At 37.6% G+C, this 19,618-nt stretch overlaps 1 protein-coding gene across 1 annotated transcript in view; it reads right to left on the minus strand.

Annotated features, from left to right (window-relative positions):
• The window catches only part of LOC103710401 (actin-related protein 9), a 58,058-nt gene that overhangs the window by 24,506 nt on the left and 13,934 nt on the right, over positions 1–19,618 (minus strand). Inside the window, exons 8-10 of the mRNA XM_039126744.1 lie at positions 8,971–9,191; positions 7,348–7,468; positions 985–1,049 (exon numbers count right to left, since the gene is read on the minus strand). Coding sequence (XP_038982672.1) covers positions 985–1,049; positions 7,348–7,468; positions 8,971–9,191 — 407 coding nt within the window. The remainder of the gene's footprint in view (positions 1–984; positions 1,050–7,347; positions 7,469–8,970; positions 9,192–19,618) is intronic.

Consider the following 19,618-nt stretch of genomic DNA (forward strand, 5'->3'; position numbering starts at 1 on the left):
GCAGAACCTTGTCATCAACTATTAGGGAGCTAAAATTAAACTCCTACATTGCAACTAGTTGACTAGATATTTAGCTTCAAATTCATGCGTATGTTAAGCTATTAATATTCTACTTCCAATTCAAAACTTAGGACATGTAACATTGGAAAAGATATTTGAATTTTAAATTCTTCCCAAACCATTACTTTAGGTTACATTAACTTGCAAGCATCATATTGATTAATTTAGGTCCAAATATTTATTACCATAAATTAGGACCCATTTCAAGTTGCAACTTCCTAAAATTAACAACTTACTTTAGAATGATTCTGCAACCTATATAGCAAGGTTTTAAATATTGGTGAGATGGTGGGGCATCCGACTACCCGAGTGTCAAAACAGGGCATTGTCCCAAGCATGGAATGCCGTACCGGCCCGGTCCTAGACCGGTACCAAAACGGCAAAAAAACCGGTATTTTCCGGTTTTTATCCGAACCGGCCGGTACGGGCCCATACCGCCCGTACCGGCCTCGTACCGGTGCGAACTGGCCGGTTCGCACCGGTACGATTTTTTTTTTTTTTAAAAACCACAGCGCCGCGCGCTGTGGTTTTTGAAACCACCGCGTACCATACCGGTACCGGCCGGTACGTACCGGACCGGTACCGTACCAGTCCGGCCGGCCACCGGTACGCCGACCGGTACCGGTACGGCGGACCTTGGTCCCAAGTGTTGGGACCGGAGAGTCGAGAAATAACTGGGGTGGGCAGGACGGCCATGCTAGTAAGCAGGCATTCCATTCCATGGAAAAATCAGGAGGGCCCCATCTTGCTATTTAGTGTTACATAAATGATTGGTGAATGGATTAGTCATAATGGTCCCTTTTGGTACATTTCAAATAAATTATAAACGCATAAAAGGCTCTCATACCAAATAACTTGTCATAAGTGCTAGCATAGATAACAAAGATTAGACTAGTGGCTCATAAATATGTTCCTCCCACAGACCTGATGTACCACTGCTGAGCTAAACCTTAAATCCCGCATCACAATAGAGAGCATTTCTTTGATTTCTGTAGGAAAAAAAAAAGAAGAAACTCCAAATTATTCAAAATAACCTCCTGTTTTTCCAATATAAATAAGTTGTTAAGGGGGTAAAAATAAAAGGGAAATACGAAGGAAAAGGCTATTCTCACTTCAGCATCCATTACAAAATAGAATAATGGAGTTTTATATCAGAAGTTTCATAGATGTACAATTTGAGATTGTTGAGTTTCTTGGGTTCAAACATGACAAAAATGCAGTTAGATCAAAACTTTCCTGGCAGCATACATTGAGAAATCACAATTAAGAGCAGACTGATGCAGATTATAATGAACATGCATGATAGTGTATACAAGGATGAAATAGAGGTGAAATTTATAGAGATATAATTATTATTTTCAATGTTGAGTTTATAAACACGAACATGATTATCCATAACTTAAATGGGTGAAAAAAATCCACCCTCAAATCAATGGCTAAGGTTTGTTAGTAATGAAACATAAAAATGAAAGAAAATGTCAAAGAGCCTCTGAATTCCTAGCTTCCGCCTTCCTATGGCGGGTGCTTTCATCAAGCAGGAAAGACCTAAAACTGCCACAAGAATGTTATCTTAGAAGTTAATATTTAAAAGAGTTAATAAAAATAAATCAAAAATCTTACCATATCATCAATACATCAAAACAGGTTGATGTTGTCATTTCATATTTGAAGGACTAGTATGTGCCATGCTTGCTGGTCTGATATCATAATAAGATGCATAGAATTACCTAAACAACTTCACAATGTCGATCAAGTTTACATGCATGTGTGGTGCTCGTTACAATCAGCAATAAACTAATGCACTGAAGCATTAGAGGCAAGCCCCAGTACTTTATTTGAAGCACGAACATGGAAGAAGCGTGAGCAGATCCCAAGAGGGGTATGTGGAAGCAGCGCCTTTGTAAAACCAGGCTAAGGACCCATGTACAAAATATTTTCTTAAAAAAAAAACAAAGCATATAGAAGGACAAAAGCTTATCTGTTTTCCTTTTCTGGTAGCTTTATGTAAAAATTGGTTCAGAATGACAAACCTATACAGCTATGCTACTAGGAAGGGAGTTTGAATTTTGGAACATTCCCTGCATGATTCCATTTGTCAACTTTTGAACCACCAATGCCCCTCTCCTATTTCTAAAATGCATATACACTAAGGTACAAATTGCTAAATTATTTGAATTCATAGAGTCAAACTAATCTGAATACCATGACACAATGCTGAGAGAACTCTAACTGTGCCCATGTTGATATAGATTATAAGGACCCTCCAAATCCCAAAGTCAATGGTTGGCCAAAACATAAAGGGTTTCTACAGGCCCTTATCTAAGAACATTGGTACCGTATATCAAGACTAAAAACTCAATATACAGGGATGCACCATCCTTCTCCCACATTGAAATGGTGGAAAAATAAAACTCTGATGTTTTAGCACCAAGGTATTCACCCTTGGCTTGGGCCTGATCCGGCATGATATGTACGGTCCAGGACCTGATTTGGCATGATATGTATGTTTCAGAACCTGATCTGGCATGATATGTACGGTTCAGGTCCATATTGGTTGGTATTAAGGCAGTACTCTCAGTACTAATGTCCTTGTTGTATATAGGTCTGCAACAAGAGTGATTATGCTCCAACATACCGAAAACTATGGTATGTCGTACCGGCCGGTACGAACCGATCCGAGCTGGGGCCAGTACCGGATCAGCGTGGGATCCGGATCAGCGTGGGATCCGGTACTGGAAGCTTTTCATTGAAAACCTGGCTGGTACGACTACCGTACCGGTACAAGACCAGTATGAACCGGTACATACCGGTCCGGGCCACCACCGATATGCCGACCGGTACCGGTACGCCGGACCTTGCCGAAAACAATCTTTTCTTTTTATACCAGATTTTGATCAAATGGCATGAAAATAAAGAATAGATACAATAACAGAATGGACAGTGGTTTGAGGCACAATTGGACCACTGTGTCCAAGATTGGTCAGTCCCAAGATGAAATAAACCAACCTTTGATCCACAAAGAGCACAAATGCAGATCTGACGATTGATACCGAGGAAAAAATTCAAAAAAACAGAGGGGGGGAAGATGATCACAGATTATCTCTTGTTCAGCCATATGAAGAGAAAGCATAAGAGAGAACTGGAGGCAATGACCTACTCAATATTTTGTAAATCATCCAGGAATCCATATATTCCTAGCACAATCCAGAACTGTGCATTAACAGTAAGAAGAACAACACTCTTCCAATGGGAGAGAGTCAATAGCTAGTATCGGGTCACCTATTAAGCAGTCATGCTAGGCTCATTATTAGAGGCAAGATTAGAAAGCAAAGTAGAGAGGAAGCAGAGGTCACATGCCCCATGCTCTGTTATGCAATGACATACCAGTAAATAAAAATCATTAAAATTTTGAATTAACAGGAAGCAGGGAAAAGGAAAAATTTAACGGGATTGTCCTTTCAAAAGAATCTCCAACAGTTTTCAAGTTTAAAAAAATATTAGAAGACATATATTTATATATCTAGAACTGTAAGAATTTGATACCTTGTGGTTGGTGGATGTGTTTTCTAGACTTGAACCTTCATTTAATGTCAGCTGTTTCCATTTAACAGATATCTAGAACCTGAGGTCTTAAATTAGGTTTGCATTGTACCAAAAAAAAAAAAAAAAATGGTTTGCATAAACTTCAACGCGTAACAGAGTACCGATATCAGGGACAAAAGCAGGTTAAAGTATTGAAAGTCATTCATTGGCTTGAAGGTCATTGATTCGCATCTTGATTTTTCATGAGTCGTCACCATAATTCTCATAATCACAGCCTTATAGCTACTCTCAAATAGGTAATGCCCGCAAAGGTAGCTGTTCCAAGTACATTGCAGATTCTTGCCTTGAGTTTTTTAACAGAGAGATTCTTCCTGAATTTTCACATAGAACAAGCACTATGACCAAAGGGGTAGGAAGGAGTCATTCTCCAAATTTAGTCCTCTGCAAGTCATGTGATCAGCATGATCCTACCCATTGAACCTCCTCCTTGGATCTTCAACCTTGAGGTCGGGTTGGCGCTGCTAGCAACTCTCTTATAGACTTCACAGTTCACACCATGGTTGACCATTCCCTGAACCACCCGGTTCGGAGCATACCGAATTGAATCAACTGGAAACCAAGATGTTTCACCTGATCAGCTCAGTAAATAGGCCGACCTTTCGATTAAACCCCTCCCCTCGGGTTAACTCGTTATCATCCCTCCCTCTCGAGCTCCATCCCGTGTTCAAGAGAAGCAACCCCCCCCCCCCCCCTGGCCCGCATGCAAAACCCAACAACTAGGGTTAGGGTTTACTTCAGTCCTCCCCCTTCCTCCCACCTCCCTCTACATTTAAAAAAGCAATTGTTACATCCATTACGTGAATTATCAAGTTATGGGTAGAGGCTAATGCTAGCAATACCCTAGCTACAAGGCATAGATGGCAGATAGCCTATTCACTCCTTTAGGTTGGATGTCGTACTTTCTTGCATCTGGCCTAGCTTTGTATTTTTCTATAGTTCCATCAAGTCTTAACTTCTTAAATATCCATTTGCATCCTATAGTTTTTTTCTTTTTATTTTTTTAAAGGATGGTAAGTCAGTTAACTTTCTAATGTTATTAAAACAAATTGAATTTCATTTTTAAGTTTACAGCTTACATCCTAATAGGCAAGGCCAGGGAGTTCACAGTATCCTAATAGGCAATACCTGTTTTATGACGAGAATTAGGGGTGGCAAAATATGACCCGACCCGCCAACCCGACTCGTGTTCGACCCGCCATAAACAGGTTTGGGTTTGGCCTAAACAGGTTCGGCTCGTAAACAGGTCGATCCGTTTAAACCTGTTTATTAAATTGGGTCGAATACGGATTTTAAATGTCTGACCCGTTTAAACCATTTAACCCGTTTAACTGTTGGGCAGGTTTAAACAGGTCTAAACAGGTTAAACGGGTTAAACAGGTTAAATAAGTCTAAACAGGTCGGGTTGGGCAGGTTAAACAGGTCTAAACAGGTTAAACGGGTCGGATTGGGCAAACAGGTTAAACAAGTCGGGTCGGGTTGGGCAAACAGGTTACCTATTTATTAAACAGGTTAAACGGGTCGGGTCGGGTCGGATTATCTGTTTATTAAATATGACAAGTTCAGGTTGTAATTTCTGACATGTTTAATAAATAGGTCAGGTTCAGGTTTATGATTTTCTGACCCGACCTGTATGTGACCCGACCCGTTTATGACCCGACCCGACCCGACCCGATTGCCACCCCTAACGAGAATATGGGATAGCATGTGAAGTTGCTATTCACTATTCACCTCAATCCAGTAGTGTAGCCACAATTCAACACTGCAGCAAAATGAAAAGCAGAATCCTCTTAGACATGTTTAATTTCATGTTGACTAGTTCAAGGTTCCTCAAGAAGTTGTAGGGGGGAGCCCTCCTATCCACCCGTTATATATTAATCTAAATACCTTATAATAATAGTGATGAAAATTCCACCAAACTTTAAAAGAAAATAAAATCTAGATTTAATTACATTAAAGTGTGTGGGTGCTTAACCAGAGTGGAAATACCAAAAATCAAAAAGAAGAAAGAGGTTAAAAAGTATGCATGTTGTATTATAAGGTTATGCCTTAGCAATGTAAATAGGTTTTTTAGGTTAGTTGATTAGTTCAAAAGTTAATGAAATACCCAACAACAATATTACAACAACTTCGTTTTCCTTTTCAATCAAAAATCTCTAACCAAGTAGAAAAGACATCCTAGTAGTTCTAGAACACTTTCAATTATACCTCCTAGAAGTACAAGACATGTATTATCAGAACCTATTACAGAAAATAAAGCAATAGAGAGAAGAAAAATCTGAATTCAATACATTCTTAATTAACAATATACCACCCTCATTCTAGTTCAGTATGAACTTTATAGCATCACCTTTTTTAGGAAGCAAGCTATTAATAGTGAAATTAAAGGTCATACTTCAGAACACTTGGATATTAACTGATCTGACATAATGGGAAAAAAAACCATAGCATGAAACTAGACAGTTAAGATTTTAAGAGCTGATAGAATTATAGTAAAAAATAAAGCAAGGTTAGTTGCAAAAGGGAACAATTAAAAAGCAGGGAATCCACATCACAACCACGAATTTACTATTAGCATTAGTCTTTATTCATACCTTAATAATTCACCATATGGATTTAAAAACTGCTTACTTACATGGACATTTCGATGAAAAGGTTTATACAATATCCTCAAGGTTTTACAGTAAAAAGCTGAAAACAAATTATATAAACTAAGAAAATCACTTTATAGCCTAAAAAAAACACCTGAAAAGTGGCATGAGAAATTTGAAACTATGAAGTAAACATATAGTCCGGTGAATTAATGAAAGTAAACATTTAGTGTGAGGACCTGCGCAGGCGTGTGTTTAGTCTCACATCGGTTATTTGCTGGGTAGATCTTAGGTACTTATACAGGATCAAGAAATCCAACTAACACCTTCCGGCTAGCCATTTTGGATGAAGTTTTGGGTTGTTACAAATAGTATCAGAGCGGACCCGGCCCATAACCTATGTGGACTAGGGGACACTGCAGCACAGATCCATTAGGGCTGACTACGGGCCGATCATGGTGCTTGTGATTAGATTTATATTGATTTGAACCCTTAGCCTGACGAGGATGTCAGGACTTAAATGAGGGGAATATGTGAGGACCCGTGTGGGCGTGCTTTTAGTCTCACATCGGTTATTTGCTAGATAGATCTTAAATACTTATACAGGATCAAGGAACCCAAATAACACCTTCCGCCTAGCCATTTTGGATAAGGTCCTGGGTTGTTATATATAGTCTTGTGAATTAATGAAAATGAAAAGTTTCTACATCTTAAAGAAAAGGAATTTATTGTCTAAATCTACCTCTACTTTTTTTACTTCACTTCTTATCTAAGGGAGACCAAGTTTAACAATTTGCAGGATATCAAGGGGCAGAAGCTGAAAGACCCTTGGGGTTATATAAACCTATCACACATGATGGTAGTAATCTTATTCTTATATACTGAAGACTAACTGTCTTTCACAAAAATGTGATATATCAAATTACAGGAAGTGATTAACTTCACATGTGAAAGATACATGTTATGCACCTTTAGTTATTGCATTTCTACTAGGTATAATGTCCAAGAAACACTTGTGAAGCATAGCAATGTTAAACAAATGGTGCGCAGAAAGTTGATAAGCATAGCACAACTGTAATAAAACCAGAAAATATACCACGATTATCAAATGTTTCAGGCACAACAAGGATAGCAGAATATAGATTTCTATCTGCTGGAGAAATATGCAACTTTTCAATCAATACCCAGTTCCAGATGGTATACAAATCTTCAAAAACCTGTAACAAATGAAGAACAGCATGTGTTACAGAATGTCATTAAAAAAAATGAAAATTATGAATTGTATAAAAACATGGATCTTCTGAAAAAAAAATATATCTAAAAGTTAAATCTCCACAGCTGAAGGTCTTAGCCTCTTAGGGATTAGGGCATCCAAGTGGTTTTGCTCTAGTTGTTTGACAGTTCAAGCCTTCAGTTGGTGTTAATCCATTCCATCCCAGGATTCACACCAATTGTGTTCTAAGACAGGAAATTTAGGTCTGGTCTTCAGTTTTCAATCTTTGAACATCGATGAGTTTCAGTTTTGGCCTTGTACTACCAATTCCTTATACCATCTGATTTTACTCATTAACAAATTCTTTTGGTATTCCACACCTTTCCGCAAATATTTCTCATCAAGGTTCAAAAATACCAAGAATCAATATTGCCTTACTCGGCCAGAGGGCATGCACCATATTAAGGATCATGCAAACAAAGGATGTCAATGGATATGCACCCTCATTATGGTCTTTTTTGGCACTCAAACTCTGATTTTGGGTTTTCTATCAAGTTTTCTTCCCTAAATGTATTCTTTTTTTTTTGAAATAAACAAGTTGGGAGTATCAAGTTAAATAACCAAATCAAGGTTTTCCACATATGCTGAAGTCATTAACATGCATAAATTTCACATGTCATGCAACTTGCAACCTAAGATGCATTTAAAAAATGTGTTCAATTAGCAACTGAAATGCAAATAATAAAGAAGAACATAATTTAGCACTTGCAATCCAAAAATCATTCAAATGATCACTATCATCATCAACAATCATGTACTAAACACTAGCTTACATACCAATGTTTTTTATCAGTTTTTAATTTTTCAAGTTTTTTTATAGTGGTGAATTTCCAACATTCTTTTGTTGCAGTAATTCAAATAGTCAAAAGAAGATAGAATCACCCTTTAACCCACTTCTTGATCAGTACCCTAGCGTACTGCTTGGTTTGGAAGCAGTTTAAGGAAAACAAATCTGGATCCTTGGTCTGCCGTACCGGCCTCGATACGATACCGGTACCAGCCGGTACGGATCGAACCGGTACCGTACCGGTCCGCACGGCCACCGGTACGCCGACTGGTACCGGTATGGCGGACCTTGCCTGGATCCATCCTCAAACCACTCAATTGACTTTGGTTCGAGCGGTTTGGGGCCGTCTTGGACGGTTCCTTCCAAATTGAGCCTCGTTGTATGAAATTGAGCCTCCCTATACCAGGAAGGCCTCAGAACAATGCACTAAGAGGTACATGTCAAACCTATTGATATTTCACACCTTGGTTCTCATAAAGTATAGCAATTTATTTGATGTTCGGCCTCTTTTATTCCACGTAAGTTCTCAAAAATAAACTTTATTGTGCAGCTTAATAGGCTAGTCAGTGAAGGCATGGAGTTCATGGCATTTCCATGGACAAAACATTTATACATTGGCTATATTATCTGGATAAAGCATCCTGTGGTGTAAATAGTACCTGCTGTAGAGGATAATGTTCAGAAACATTAAAGTGGCCTCGCCTAATAGGACGGCTTAAACAGTATGGCTCAGCGGGGGAAATCCTCAGCGCTTCCTCTCCACATATAAGTTCCTTGAATGTGTACGCCTCAGAACTAGGCTCCCTAACATTATCAGTTTTAGAGACTAGGGAATCCTCTTCAGCATCCTCGTTCTCCAACTTTTCTGAAGAATCACCAACTAGTTTGAATCACAGCCACACAAAAACAAATTAAACCAAATAAATTATGAGTTAAAAACCATAATAAAATTCTTCATCCGGGCATGTGTTCAACCATGATATTCATGAAAAAAATATGATGCAGTCATCAGTTCAGAACATCACAAGATAATACAATAAATTCTGAGAATAGATAAAATTTTCCAATTCTCCCACTAATAAACTGGAAATAAGAAGTACACAAATCATATTGGGTTTCAGATGCTGATATAGTAATTTATAAACTCATTAGTTTCAGGAAAACTGGTAGTCTGGTACACTGTTCCCCATATATGAAAGCAATGATTATCTCTAGCATCATAAAGGAATACAAACAACTGTTAGGAACAGTGAAAAAAGTAGTTGAATTAGGAAAAGAGCACACAATTCTGAACATAAATTAGATGCTAGAAGTAGCATTTATGAAATTTTATTTAGAATCACTTTAAGAATCCATAATTACTTTTAAGAATCCACTATGAGAACAAAACATCTTGAGAAGATAAACGTTATAGTCAAATTAGAAAGGCGTTATTGCTAAAAGATAATTTAGGCAATGGTGTGGTAGCCTGGTAAGTAAGAAAGAAAAAGGAGAAAACTTGCTCAGATGTGATAGATGAGAGGAAAGGAGTTTCAGAAACTTCGCATACAAGATATAAAGAAATGAAACATTCTGAACAAGAGGTACAGATGTCACAAATGGACACATTTAAGATCTGAAAAATGAAAACCAACAGTTACCACCCCTGCTTGCTAAAGGGAGATGAAAAGAGTAAGTGGCAGCACCACTTAAAGAGCTTGCAAAACCTAAGAAAGAGAGAGGAAAAGAGTAAATGATAGTATCACTTAAAATGCTTGCAAAACCAAGACCTACCATCATGGTACGCCATGCCATACCAAACCGACAGAATGGAGCATACCATACTGTACCAGTTCGATACCAGTGCCTCCGTACCGGATGTACCGACACAGTGACAAGGTGGCACCAATACAGGGCTCGGGATCGAGACAGCATACCTTGCCTACTATAACGAATCATGGTTTATTTGCACCTTATACTAGATTTGCAATATAAGTTGCATCTAAAGTTGGAATTTTTTATATTTCAAAATCATAATTTTATCCCTTTCATGAATTTGAATTTTTTGAATTTTAAAAGGTGAGAATCTTCAGAAAGTGTTTGTTGTTAAAAGGTGAAAGTTCGAAAATGGAGAAAGCTAAAGAAACAATGAGCAAAATATGAATTTGGAAAAAACTAGTAAAAGTCAACGTCGGAGGAACCGACCCAAACTGGCCAGTTCTGTCCGTTTCGAACCATACTGGAGCTCACCGGTACAGTTTCGGCTCTGAAAACGGTATGCGTTCCCGGAGCCGGAGAAGGAGACGGAAAGAGAAAGCGAGCGGAAGAGGGAGGGAAAGGGAGAGGAAGAGGGAGAGGGCGCCGACGGACGGCTAAAGGAGCCCGACGAGAGGCTGCAAGGGAGCCAACGCTGAGGAAGAACGGCCGCTTAAAAAAATTGATGATTCGTAAGTAAAGTCGGCAAATCGGCTGCCGGCTTCATTTACGAATTGGCAAATTCTGTTTCGAAAAAAATAGGAGTCGGCCTCTTAAGCAGCCCTTCTTCCCCAGCCCCTTTGCTACCTCCGCCAGGCTCCGCCGGCCCTCCATCGGCATCCCTCCCTCCCCCGCTCTCTCTCTCTCTCTTCCTCTCTCATTCTCCCTGTCCCCCATCTGTTCTCATATGTCGGTACGGGCCCAGCACGGCACGGCATGGCATGGGCTTGTACCGAGCTGTCCCATCGGAGAACTGGTATAGGGTCCGATACTAGTTCCTCCAACCTTAGTCAAAGTAGAAATTTTTTATCTCAAGATTTTAGGACCTTTTCCATTGCATAACCAAACACCCTGCATAACAAAATCTTGAGTAGTAATTTTAAAAACATGAAAAGCCATGAAATATCATGATTTTGGAGTAAATCCAAATGCACCGTAAATAGAATTACAGGAAGGAAAAAATTGTGGAAAGATTGCAATTGTAAAATGCTAATATGTGCAAGATTATAAGTATAATATGCTAATGTGTAAAAAAGTAACGAGTACAGCCGTACGGGTCTAGGGATGAAAAAATATGATGACAAAATCCTTAAGCTAGGCATAAGCATCAAAGCAAGCACATGAGCAACCATATGCACAAACATAAACACACGTCAGCACATGCAAGGCAATGCAGATCACCACCCCCTGCACGCATGCACAAGCACCTACAGACATGCACATGCACATGCACACCACATGGTGAGTACACGACCACTAAGGGACTGGGGATGTATATGTCTAAACTTATGTACATACTTATACAATGAATACATTAAAAAAGAAAAAAGCATCATGGACAGCATAAGATTATTTCAGTAATTGAACAGTTTACAACTGATAGTCCAAGTGGTAGTAATGGAATTTAGTGGTAAAATACACGCGCAAGTGCCAAAACGACAATTGCTAAAGGAAGAACAATACTGTGTCTATAACTAAGAAAGTGCAATAGGAGGCGAGCCAGACACAAGATCTAGAATTACAGTTTTATTGGCCAATAAATCTGCCTAGAATGAAATCCCAATGATAATAAGTGCAGAAAAAGGTGGATCCTAGTAGCAGGTCTGTTGGTTGATGAATTTGAATACGGTTGGTTGGCAAAGTCAACTTACACCAGCATAAACTGGCATGGTAAAATAATGCAGCATCACAAGCAAAAGATGCTAGAACAGTAGAATTTTGCATATGTGATTCAGTAATGAGGAGAAAATTGTTCACGAAACACAGCAAGGAGGAATTGAACCATCAACGAATGCCAGGCAATCAAGAAGTTGTCTAACTACAGGCATCCAAAGAAAATGATGGAAGTCTGGAAACTGAGGAAGAGCAATCATAGACACGTAAAATTGCAAGTTAGGCTCAAGCTGCAGCCATGGCACAAAACCAGAGACAGATAACAAAGTGATGTCTGGAATATGGCACTGTACTAACATGAACTTGATATGCAACACTTACAAGGCAGCAGCAAGTGCACTCCATGACAATAAGGTACCATGCCAAGGTAAGGTCTAAGCCAAATTGTCTGACACAGAACTAGGACAATCTATAAAACAACAAAGTCCCAGACTAAAACACTAGGACAATCTACAATGATGCAACAGATAGTGAACATGTGAAACAAGTGCGAAACAAAAAATACGTAAAACCAAGAAAAGCTACAAACAGTGTGGCTGAATCAAGATAGTCGCAAACATGTCATGCAAATGATGAAAGAAGAACAAGATTAGTGATGCAAACAAAGATTCTAAACATGAGGAACCCAAAAATATCTTCAGAAGAAACCTAAACCCTAATGCAATCACAATTAGAAAACCAAGTCCTAGAAACTGCGAAGTAGTTATTCTAAATCTGCAGCAAGTGAGAAGGCTTTGAAGTGGATGAATTATGATTTTTCATTGATTGGTTACACAGTTTTGCCATTGATGCCGGATTTGAGTCTAGTCACGTTTTAAGTCTTATTTTGGTAACTTTTGCGTTAGAATCAGTCGCTTAAGTTAATTAATGAAGTTCAGGATTCTTCAGAATGACTTTGTGGACATTGAAAATTGAAAGACGAAAGTAGAATAAAGTTTGAGTACCAAAGTGAAATTTTTCTCCATTTCTTGCTTTCCCTCTTTTTTTCTTTTTCTTCCCCTTCTCCCATCTCCTTGGATATCTCCCTTTAGTTTTTCTCATTATTTGGTATCAAATCAACACCTAACTGACCTCATACACTAAGTGACATAAGTCATGTCTAGTACTCCAGTAGACGATCAAGTCAAAACCAAAAATCTTTAGACTCTCAATCATGCTCTTACTTTCCATTTCATTGTCAAAATAAATAGAAAAGATTAAAACTAGAGGAAGAAAAAGACATGTCTGTCAATAACATGGGGTTGCAGCAAGGTTTGCAATCTCAGTAGTGGCCTTGTACTGGTACCTAACTAGTACAAAACTACAAACCGTACCAAATGTCGAAATGGTACATAAACTTGGTACTGCACTTGATATGGAGGACATACCGAGTCTCTATATACCCTACCAAGTACCAATACAATAAGGTACTTCCCATACTATGAAGTACGGTATGAGATTGCAAACCTTGGTTCAAGGCTTCAAGCTTTAAAAGGTTGGTTTTAGTTTCAAAATCAGCCAGGGTAGATAAGTTTTGATTTGGGCAGTTTCCACAGTTTGGATGATTTCGGCTAGTTCTAAATGATTTTGGTTAACAATATAAAAAGAAAATCAATTAAATTTAAAAAAATAAAGTAGGAAGAAACAAACTATTCATCACTTTAAATTATGTTAAATTGTTCTAGAGATTTAGACGTACAATTTCATTGTTTTTGAACTTTGAACTAAATTATTTTCTAGAGAACATGATGTTTACAAAAATCATACTTAGATCACAATATATTATTTTATTATTTCTAAGCAATCCAATATAAGACGATTTATATCCTATGAGATTAGATAGACAAATCCATGTCAAAAACTTTATTTCAAATACCTATAGAACATAATGCTGCAATGCTTTTGAATCTTCTTGCAGCCCCATTATCCATCTAATCTAGATAAAATGATGTCTGGATTGAAAGAACTAAAGAAATGTCCAAAAAAGGGCAGAAATTGCTCATTTATAACAAATACTACAAGGTTCACCATACTAATGCGTACCACTCACTAGCAGGCGCACCGCATCATACCAGTATCGAATAGAGACTTGGTACAAAAGGTGTACCTAGTCTCGGTAAACCAACCCTTGTATTAGGTGTGCCAACTCTATACCAGCATGGTACCAGTACCAAATCTAGTACGAAGATTGCGAACCTTAAATATTAGGATTTGCATGTCATTTGTAAAGCATAATAGCTATGACATCTTAAGCTTGTTTTTAAGGTATCATCTCAAATAAGAATTGTTTAACAAGCCAAAAAATAATTACGAAGAGCAATGCTCAAGTAATGTTTTAAACAGAAATCACTAATGTACCAACATAAAATAAAATTTTAGGTTACTTTGAGCATATTTATCATGATTTAGATTTATTCAAGTATTGAACTTCATATAGAATAATAGATTCATGATTTAAAATTACTAAAACTAACCAAGGTTATCATCAAGTATAAGCTCTCATTTTTAAAATTAAAACAAGCACAAAGACATGATGTCTTAGTAGGAAAACTCAACTCAACTAAGCCTTTGTCCCAAACTAGTTAGGGTCAGCTATATGAATACTTTTCATTCATTCCGCTCAATCAAGGACCGTACTTTCTAGGAGACGTTAAGATATCAAGTCCTTCCTTACTACTTCATCCCATCTGATTTTCGATCTACCTCTATCCCTCTTTTTTCTATATGTATCAAATGACTTCTTCATACTAGTGCATCTCTCGGCCTCTGTTATATATGTTCAAACCATCTATGTGACATCCTTTATCAATTTGTTCTCAATAGGTGCTACCTCCACCTTTTTATGAATGATTTTATTTCTTATTTTATTTTTTCTTATATTATCACACATCCATCTCAACATTCTTATTGTGGCCACAGTAATTTGGTGCATATATTGTTTTCTAACTATCCAACATTCTGTATCATAAATCATAGCTGGTCGTATGGTTGTCCTATAAAATTTGTCCTTCAACTTAGAAGGTATTCTATAATCACATAATATTCCTACTGCACTTATCCAATCTACTTTAATCCTCTTAGCAACTATGCCTATATTTTGTACATAGCTAGTCTTAGGCCCATATAAAAAAGGAGGGTTGCGGTAGGTTGATGGCCAACATAAAACTATAGTGACATCATATGACCATGTGAGGATGATAGTGTTATTTTGATGATTAACAAGCAATTATCTAGAGTATGTTATAAGTTAAATCGATACTTCATTTATAAGTCTATTACTCTCAGTATATTTGCATAAATTGATATAGATACATTTCATTGTTTATTTGAAAGAATCTAACCTTGAGATGCAGCAAAGTGTGGATTGAGTCGACCCAAAGGATGATTGGGTCGACCCCGGCACATCAAGAAAGCATTTGGCACACTTCTGCAAAAATGGCACAAATGAACAGTGAGTTGGGTCGACCCAAGGAAAGCATGAGTCGACCCAAACATCAAGATCCTCAAACAACTCAGAAAATGGTTCTCTGGATTTACTGAGAGGGTCGACCCAAGATGAAGTTGAGTCGACCCAAGCTTGAGTCGACCCAAACCCTGAGAGGGTCGACCCAAAGGCAAGACAGAACAGATGACAGAAAAGGTTCTCTGGAAACCCTGAGAGGGTCGACCCAAGAAGAAGTTGAGTCGACCCAACTGAACCTTGAGTCGACCCAAAGAAAGGTTGGATCGACCCAAGTGAAGGAAGGCTAAATTGCAAGTTTCTGTGGTTCTGAGAGGGTCGACCCAAGGAAAGTTTGAGTCGACCCAAGTGAAAGTTGGGTCGACCCAAGGACAGGTTGAGCCGACCCAAACACGGGCAGAAGCATAACGGCTAGTTCTGCAGATGTACTTTTTGTCCTTCCAACAGTGAGTAACGGCTAGTTTTTGAATTCTAACCATTGGGGCTTGTCCAATGGATATAGGAAACTATTTAAAGTGGCACTATTCATCAGATAGAACAGCTTTTCCAAAGAATATCAAAGAGTACACAAGAAAGAGAAAGTGCCCTAATCTTCTTCATCCAAGTGCTTCATTCAAGAATCAAAGAAAGGGGTTGAGCAGATTCAAAGAGTTATCAAGAGCTCCATCCTCCCTTGAAGAGTGAAGCATCCTTGACAAAGAAGAGAGAAGTCACTACAAGCGATAAATACTTTCTAAACTCTTCTTTGTAGATTATATTGTTTTATTTGCTCATCTAGGAGTTTAAATCTTCTTTCTTTATTTGTTAAACTACTTGTAAAGGTTGGTTGGTTAGCCCGCAAAACCAACGGAATAGGTTGATTGGTGAACCCGGAAAACCAATTGTAAAGGTTCGTTGGTGAGCCCGTAAAACCAACAAAGGTTCGTTAGTGAGCCCGTAAAACCAACATAGGTTTTTGGTGAACCCGGAAAACCAAAGTGTAAAGGTTTTTGGATTGTGAGCCCGGAAAACAATCCAACTGTAATCCGCGGGATTATAGTGAATTCCCAAGGAATCGCTTGGGGAGTGGACGTAGGTGCTAAGGAGAGCACCAAACCACTATACTTCTTGTTGTTTGTATTGTGATTTGTTTAAGTTTACTAACTCATCATTTAACACAAGTAAGATAATTAAAAGTAAAAGAAACCAATTCACCCCCCCTCTTGGCTTGTCACCTTGGGCAACAAGTGGTATCAGAGCAAGGTGCTCCAATAGTACTCATTGATCTCACAATCAAGAGTTAAAGATCATGACAACCCAAGTGGGATGTTCTATGAGTGAGGGGCAATCCACAAATAGACCACCTCTATTTAATGGCACAAACTACACATATTGGAAAGCTAGGATGAGGATATTCATTCAAGCTTTAGACTATGAATTATGGTATATCATTACTAGAGGACCTCACACACCCACACTTAATATAGAGGGCACTATCATACCCAAACCAGAAATGGATTGGAATGAAAGAGATAGAAGATTGGCACAGTTAAATGCAAAAGCTATTAATGTACTTTATTGCTCATTAGATGTAAGTGAATTTAATAGAATATCTACTTGCATCTCTGCTAAAGAAATTTGGGACAAACTTGAGGTCACTCATGAAGGGACCAATCAAGTTAAGGAGTCAAAAATAAACATATTAGTACACAAGTATGAATTGTTTAAAATAGAATCTACTGAGTCCATAACTGATATGTTTACTCGTTTTACTGAAATTATAAATGGGCTTAAGAATTTAGGAAAGTCTTACACTAACTCTGAATTGGTGCGAAAAATTCTCAGGTCTCTACCAAGAATTTGGGAGGCCAAGGTAACCGCAATTCAGGAAGCTAAGGACCTCAACACGCTGCAATTAGAAGAACTTCTAGGATCACTCATGACCCATGAGTTGACAATGAGGCAAAATTCGGAAGATGAGGTCAAGAGAAGAAAGCCAATTGCCCTAAAGACTACCACCCTTAAACAACAAACTGAATCGGAAGATTCAGATGATGATGAGGAATTTGATGAAGAAGGGATGGCTATGCTTGGAAGAAAATTCAGAAAATTTATGAGAGGTAAGAATAGATTTTATAAAAAGAAACCCTTCCTCAAAGGTAGCTCAAGCAAAGAAATGGGTAAGGACAAAGAAAAGGAAAAAGAAACTCCTATTTGCTATGAGTGTAACAAACCCGGGCATTATAAGATAGATTGCCCAGATTTGAAATGGATGGCAAGAAAACTGAAAAAGAAGAACTTCATGGCTGAATGGAGTGAAAGTGAGGAGTCAAGTTCTGAAGAGGAAGATCATCAAGAGACGGCCCAAATGTGTCATATGGCCAATGACGATGAGGTAGATTCTGAACTTGACTGTGATTTTACTGTTGATGAATTACATGATGCATTCTTAGAACTCATGGAAGAACATAAGAAACTAATCAATAAAAATAAAGTTCTAAAAGAAGAAAATCAATCTCTTATCAAAGATAAGTTAAAACTGTCTCATAACTATGAAACATTAAGTAGGAAACTTACAAATGAAACCAAGAATCTAATTGCTGAAAATATCAAGTTAAAAGAAGATGCTGAAAAATATAAATCCTTGGTAGATAAATTTACACTTAGTTCTACCAAATTAAATATGATTCTTGATAGTCAAAAAGCTGTATATGATAAGGCTGGATTAGGATATAAAACAAATAGGAAACAAAAATTCTTAAAGAATATTTTTGTAAAAGCTAAAAGTGAAAATATTACTTGTCATTGCTGCAATAAATTAGGACATAGAGCATATGAATGTAACTATAGAAAGTCCAGTCAAAACAAATTAAGTAATAATCAAAAGATTAAATTCAAGAAAGTTTGGGTTCCAAAAGGAACATCAAGTACTAACCCTAAAGGACCTAACATAGTTTGGGTACCTAAAGCTCTTTCTTGATCTTGATTGCAGGGGTGTCTTGCAGCTGATAAAGTGGAAAAACGATGGTATCTAGATAGCGGCTGTTCAAGACACATGACCGGTGACGTAAATCAATTTGTCACCTTGGAATCAAAGAAGGGTGGAGTAGTAACCTATGGAGACAATGGTAAAGGGCATATCATTGGAAAGGATAAAATTTTCATTACTCCATCTATTTTTATAGAAAATGTCTTATTAGTTAAGGAATTGAAACATAATTTGCTTAGCATAAGTCAATTTTGTGATAAAGGGTTTAAAGTCACATTTAAAGCATCTGTATGCATAATCACAAATCCTAAAGATAATAGCATTGTACTTGTAGGACAAAGACAAAGAAATATTTACTTGGTAGATCTTCATGATTTAGGCAAGAAAAATGGATTATGCTTAATTACTAATGAAGAAAAGAAAAATGAAACAAGTTGGCTTTGGCATCGTAGACTAGGACATGCTAGTATGGAATTAATCTCAAAACTAGTCAAGAAGGAATTGATAAAGGATGTGCCAAAATTGATTTTTGAAAAAGACAAAATCTGTGGACCATGTTCGTTGGAAAAACAAACTAAATCATCTTTCAAATCAAAGAATATAGTATCAACAACTAGGCCTTTTGAACTCATACACATGGATTTATTTGGACCCACTAGAACTGCGAGTCTAGGAGGGAAGAAGTATGGACTAGTTATTGTTGATGATTTTTCAAGATATAAATGGGTTTCATTTTTGGCACATAAGAATGAGGCATTTTCAGAATTCTTGAAACTATATAATAATATCATAAATGAAAAGAAACTCACCTTAGTAGCAATTCGAAGTGATCATGGTACTGAATTTGAAAATCAACACTTCGAAGAATTTTGTACTAAAAATGGTATTTCACATCAATTTTCAGCACCTAGAACGCCTCAACAAAATGGGGTTGTTGAAAGGAAAAATAGGACATTGGCAGAAATGGCACGCACAATGTTGTGTGAGTCAAATCTTCCAAAGTACTTTTGGGCTGAAGCTATAAGCACTGCTTGCCATATTCTAAATCGAGTTTTGATACGACCAATAACCAAGAAAACTCCTTATGAACTTTGGAAGAATAAGAAACCAACTGCTAAATATCTTAAAGTATTTGGATGTAGATGTTTCATCTTAAACAATGGCAAGAAGGATCTAAGTAAATTTGATGCCAAGTCAGATGAAGGTATCTTCTTAGGATACTCCACATCTAGCAGGGCATACAGAGTATTCAATAAAAGAACTCTAGTAGTGG

Source organism: Phoenix dactylifera, chromosome 5, assembly GCF_009389715.1.
Source record: "Phoenix dactylifera cultivar Barhee BC4 chromosome 5, palm_55x_up_171113_PBpolish2nd_filt_p, whole genome shotgun sequence".
Taxonomy (NCBI): domain Eukaryota; kingdom Viridiplantae; phylum Streptophyta; class Magnoliopsida; order Arecales; family Arecaceae; genus Phoenix; species Phoenix dactylifera.